The following is a 4,256-nucleotide window of genomic DNA, read 5'->3' as shown; positions in this document are numbered from 1 at the left end:
ACATCTGACATGACATGAAATGATATTATTAGCTATAAAATAGCAAACACTCACTATTTGATGACCACTCCCTCCACCCTAATATCTTCAATAATTTTCTCCATGAAGGCTTGGGATTTATTAAAAACAAAATTATTCCGCGATTTCCAAATACACCAACAAAAAATATGAGTAAAATGAATCCTTGTCCTCTCAATCTTGTTAAAATAAAAAGTAAAAGAGTAATTATTTTTTTTGACTTCTTATGTTTTAGTAGTTTTAACCATTTGAGTTTAAAATCAAAAAGTTTAACGTTTTAAGTCTCTAAACGCTTTTTCTATAACCATTTAAGTTCTTTTGAGTCCAAATTTTAACCTTTTAAGTCCAAACTTTTTTTAATAAAACTGGTCTCAAAACGTTATAAAATGAACAAAATTGGACTCAAAACATTATAAAATGAACTGTTAGAGACTTAGGACGTTAATTTTTTTTATTTTGAACTCAAATGGTTAAAATCACTAAAACACAAGAACTCAAAAAATAATTTACTCAAAGTTAAAATTTAATATTATATTCTATAAAAACATATAAAGTAATTAAATAATAAAAAAAATTTGAAACATGTTGAAAAGTATTAATTAAATAAACATAAAATTTTTAACATAAAGTAATTAAATAATAAAAAAAATTGAACACATGTTGAAAACTATTAATTAAATAAACATAAAATTTAGGAAATGATTGTGACATAAACAAATAATTATTAAGTAGGGTTTGCACTAGATACTCATAAAATACAACCTCCTCTTACTCGAGTAGCTTCTAGCCTGTTCCAAACACCTCTATATTCCACTACACCTCCGTCACTCTAGTACCTTCATGGAAACCTTCTCCCCACCGTCCGATCACACCCACTGCCACGTGTAACCCGATCACAACCACTCACTTAACTTAAACAGTCTATATAACCACCACCTTCAACTTAAATCACACTCCAATTAATTAACGCTCACAACTCACAAGATCTCTCAAACTTCTGTAATAATTTGTCTGATCTTCAACAATGGCTCCGGCTGCATCCGATCTTAACAAGATACCGGATTCGGGTCCCAAAAAGAGGGCTTACGTCACGTTTTTAGCTGGAGATGGTGATTATGTTAAAGGGGTTGTTGGTTTGGCTAAAGGTTTACGTAAGGTTAACTCCAAATACCCGCTTGTTGTAGCGGTTCTTCCCGATGTTCCGGTGGAGCACCGACGGATTCTGGAGGCTCAAGGGTGTGTTGTGAGAGAGATTGAACCGGTTTATCCGCCGGAAAGTGAAACGCAGTTTGCGATGGCGTATTATGTCATTAATTACTCCAAGCTACGTATTTGGGAGGTATGATACTATAATATCCACGTGTCATGTTCTAGGGTTTATACGTGCCGTTTTGTTTTACACGTGGAATATGTTCGTTTTAATTTATTGTTTTTTATTTAACAAATAAGATCTAATTATCTAAATGAATGATCCGCTATTGGATTCATTCATTATCCATGTGGATGATCCATTTTAATAATAAAAAATAACCCAACATGGAAAGTCATGTCCATAAAAAACTAATAAGGATGTACCGGCTTTGAAAATCAATAGCGATGCTAATATCGATATTGTTCGGTCAGTATTAGTATTGGTTTCTTTTTGTTACGGTACTGTTACGAAATCAACACTTGATGTAACCTACTATACCAAAAAAAGTCTATATATCGAACGCAACCTTGTTTGCAACAAAAAAAAAATATAACAGGATGTCGAGAAAGAAAACCTAACAAACACAGGTTATCGAAGAAAAACAAATTAGTAAATTTTTTTTTGAGGAGTTTTTGTACTATTGGTAACGTTAATTAATCGTGTTATAAATTTACATCCTGATAGATGGCAAACGGGCAACAAGGTGCACCGTTACGTCTTTTTAATAGGAAAACCAAGTTTTTTTAAAAACTGCATCATTGATCTCAGGCTCATAACATTATGCATGATCCCTTGAACTCGACTAACGGATAAAAAACTTATATTATACGTAGTATAAAGATAAAAATGAAAATTGAAATTGGAAAAGAATAATTTGATTTTTCATGAAGGTTTGTTTTTTAAGTATTATTATATACTGATTGTTTAAAAACTAAAATACAGTTTGTGGAGTATGAGAAGATGATATACCTTGACGGGGACATTCAGGTGTTTGATAACATTGACCACCTGTTTGACTTGCCGGACGGCTACTTCTATGCCGTTATGGACTGTTTTTGCGAGAAGACATGGAGTCATACGCCACAGTATAAGATCGGGTATTGCCAACAGTCGCCGGAGAAAGTCAAGTGGCCGGCAGAGATGGGGCCGAAACCGTCGCTTTTCTTTAACGCGGGCATGTTTGTGTTTGAACCCAGTATCGACACCTGCCGTGATTTGCTGAGCACCCTCAGGGTCACCCCTCCCACTCCTTTTGCCGAACAGGTAATTAACAAGCCTAAAACAAACAAAAGTAAAGTAAGGTCACCGTCCGGGTGTAAACAAGACTAGCCAAACCCTCGCTCGCTTGACTATGCTCCAAGTCGGTTTGTTTATTAATTATTAATTAATTTATGTAAATTTATAATTAATTTATATATACTTAAATATAGTTTTTATACAAATATAATACAATTAAGTTAAAAACATCAACTAAATAATAATAAAGGTTTAAGAATTATAGAAGGATAGATTAACATACGATATATTTGAATAAAATAAGAGATACAATACAAATAGGTGAAATAAAAGAAGCTAAAAGAACAATCTTGGCCACATAGTTGTGAAACGTGATGCAACTAGTTATTTGTTTTTTAGTTGTAAATATATTATTCACTTATGCTTATCATAATATTATGTATAATAATAAGTGTGTGTGTGTGTTAAAATATATAAATAGGCTTTCGAGCCGGCTCCAGCATGATAAGCTTCGCTTGGACTTGGATCGTTTATTAAAACAAACTTACTTTTAGGCCGTTTAGTTCGAGCTGAACTTAATAGCTAAGGGGTGGCTTATCTCGTCCATATGGCAAGATTACTTCTACTACAGTAACTTAAAAGTGAAAAATGATCAAGATTACTTCTTTTACAGCAACTTAAAGTAACTAATGATAATTATTCTGATCTATTTGTCATTGTTTCAGAAATTTAATCTTTTTTGTGGATGTAAATTTGGCAGGATTTTCTGAACTTATATTTCAAGGATATTTACAAGCCACTTCCTTTGATATACAATCTTGTTCTTGCAATGCTATGGCGGCATCCGGAAAATGTGGATCTTGAACAAGTTAAAGTTGTTCATTACTGTGCCGCAGGATCGAAGCCATGGCGATATACCGGTAAAGAAGAGAATATGCAAAGGGAAGACATAAAGATGCTTGTGAAGAAATGGTGGGATATATACAACGACAAATCTTTGGATTACAAGAATCCTAATGGTAACATGGCGGTTCATGTGACAGCTGCTGGAAACAATGGCGAAATGGTTCTACCATCGGCATTTACCGACCCGAAAGTGGTTGTTTGTGCACCCTCGGCTGCTTAAGGGAACATCGGGCATAGTTTGTTTTTGGTGTGTTATATTGTACGGTTTTGACTTTGTTTGGAGGTGGGTTCATTCGACTTCTTGTGGATTCCATCGTGTAATCTTCCAAATATATATATATATGTGAAGTAGATGTTCTCTTTTTTAGTTCGTGGATCGATGTAATTGGTAGCGAAGTAAAAAGATTTGAGTTTCTTGTTTTGGGAAGTTTATGATCATCACATAAAAGTTTATTAATGTGATGAGAACATTTAGGGGTAGGGGTGGTTATCACTTGCAAAAATTCCATAACTTACAACATTCAATTAAGTTCTGTCATATCATCAATCATTATTCCATCACTCAGGGTGTCGACAGCACCCTCGGGGAAATGATGCGGGAACCATGTTTGCCGTGCGGGATGGGTGCCGCCATCCATGCGGGTAGCCAAATCGTGGAGGTGGTTGGGGGACTAGTCACCGCACAAGAAGAGAGTTGATGGTGGGGCCCATAGCTTGTAACAACCAATCAAATTTTTTTTTTGAATAAAAAAACAATTCCCCTAAGAGGGGTGCACCCCGTACGTTTTTGGACAAGAGGAAAGTTATAGAGGGGAAATGACATGGCAACTTATGATTGGGTTAAAAAAAATTTCCTCTCACCTCATTAGGGGGTGCCCCCTTCACCCTCATAATCTTTTTTTAA

At 34.8% G+C, this 4,256-nt stretch overlaps 1 protein-coding gene across 1 annotated transcript; it reads left to right on the top strand.

Moving 5' to 3' along the window:
- Positions 1–876: 876 nt before the first annotated feature.
- LOC110884281 (galactinol synthase 2) lies at positions 877–3,719 on the top strand. Its single transcript, XM_022131983.2, has 3 exons — positions 877–1,357; positions 2,153–2,473; positions 3,207–3,719. The coding sequence occupies exons 1-3, from the start codon at positions 1,043–1,045 to the stop codon at positions 3,570–3,572; spliced, it is 1,002 nt and encodes a 333-aa protein (XP_021987675.1). The 5' UTR covers positions 877–1,042; the 3' UTR covers positions 3,573–3,719.
- Positions 3,720–4,256: the final 537 nt, after the last annotated feature.

The sequence above is a fragment of the Helianthus annuus genome, chromosome 10 (genome assembly GCF_002127325.2).
Source record: "Helianthus annuus cultivar XRQ/B chromosome 10, HanXRQr2.0-SUNRISE, whole genome shotgun sequence".
NCBI lineage: Eukaryota > Viridiplantae > Streptophyta > Magnoliopsida > Asterales > Asteraceae > Helianthus > Helianthus annuus.
The sequence above is the reverse complement of the archived record's forward strand: the minus strand, read 5'-3'. Positions and strand labels throughout refer to the sequence as shown.

Coding starts and splice junctions, on each gene's coding strand:
- LOC110884281 (XM_022131983.2), top strand. CDS start 1,043: ATGGCTCCGGCTGCATCCGATCTTAACAAGATACCGGATTCGGGTCCC. Junction 1,358..2,152: donor CCAAGCTACGTATTTGGGAG/GTATGATACTAT, acceptor ACTAAAATACAG/TTTGTGGAGTATGAGAAGAT. Junction 2,474..3,206: donor CCACTCCTTTTGCCGAACAG/GTAATTAACAAG, acceptor TAAATTTGGCAG/GATTTTCTGAACTTATATTT.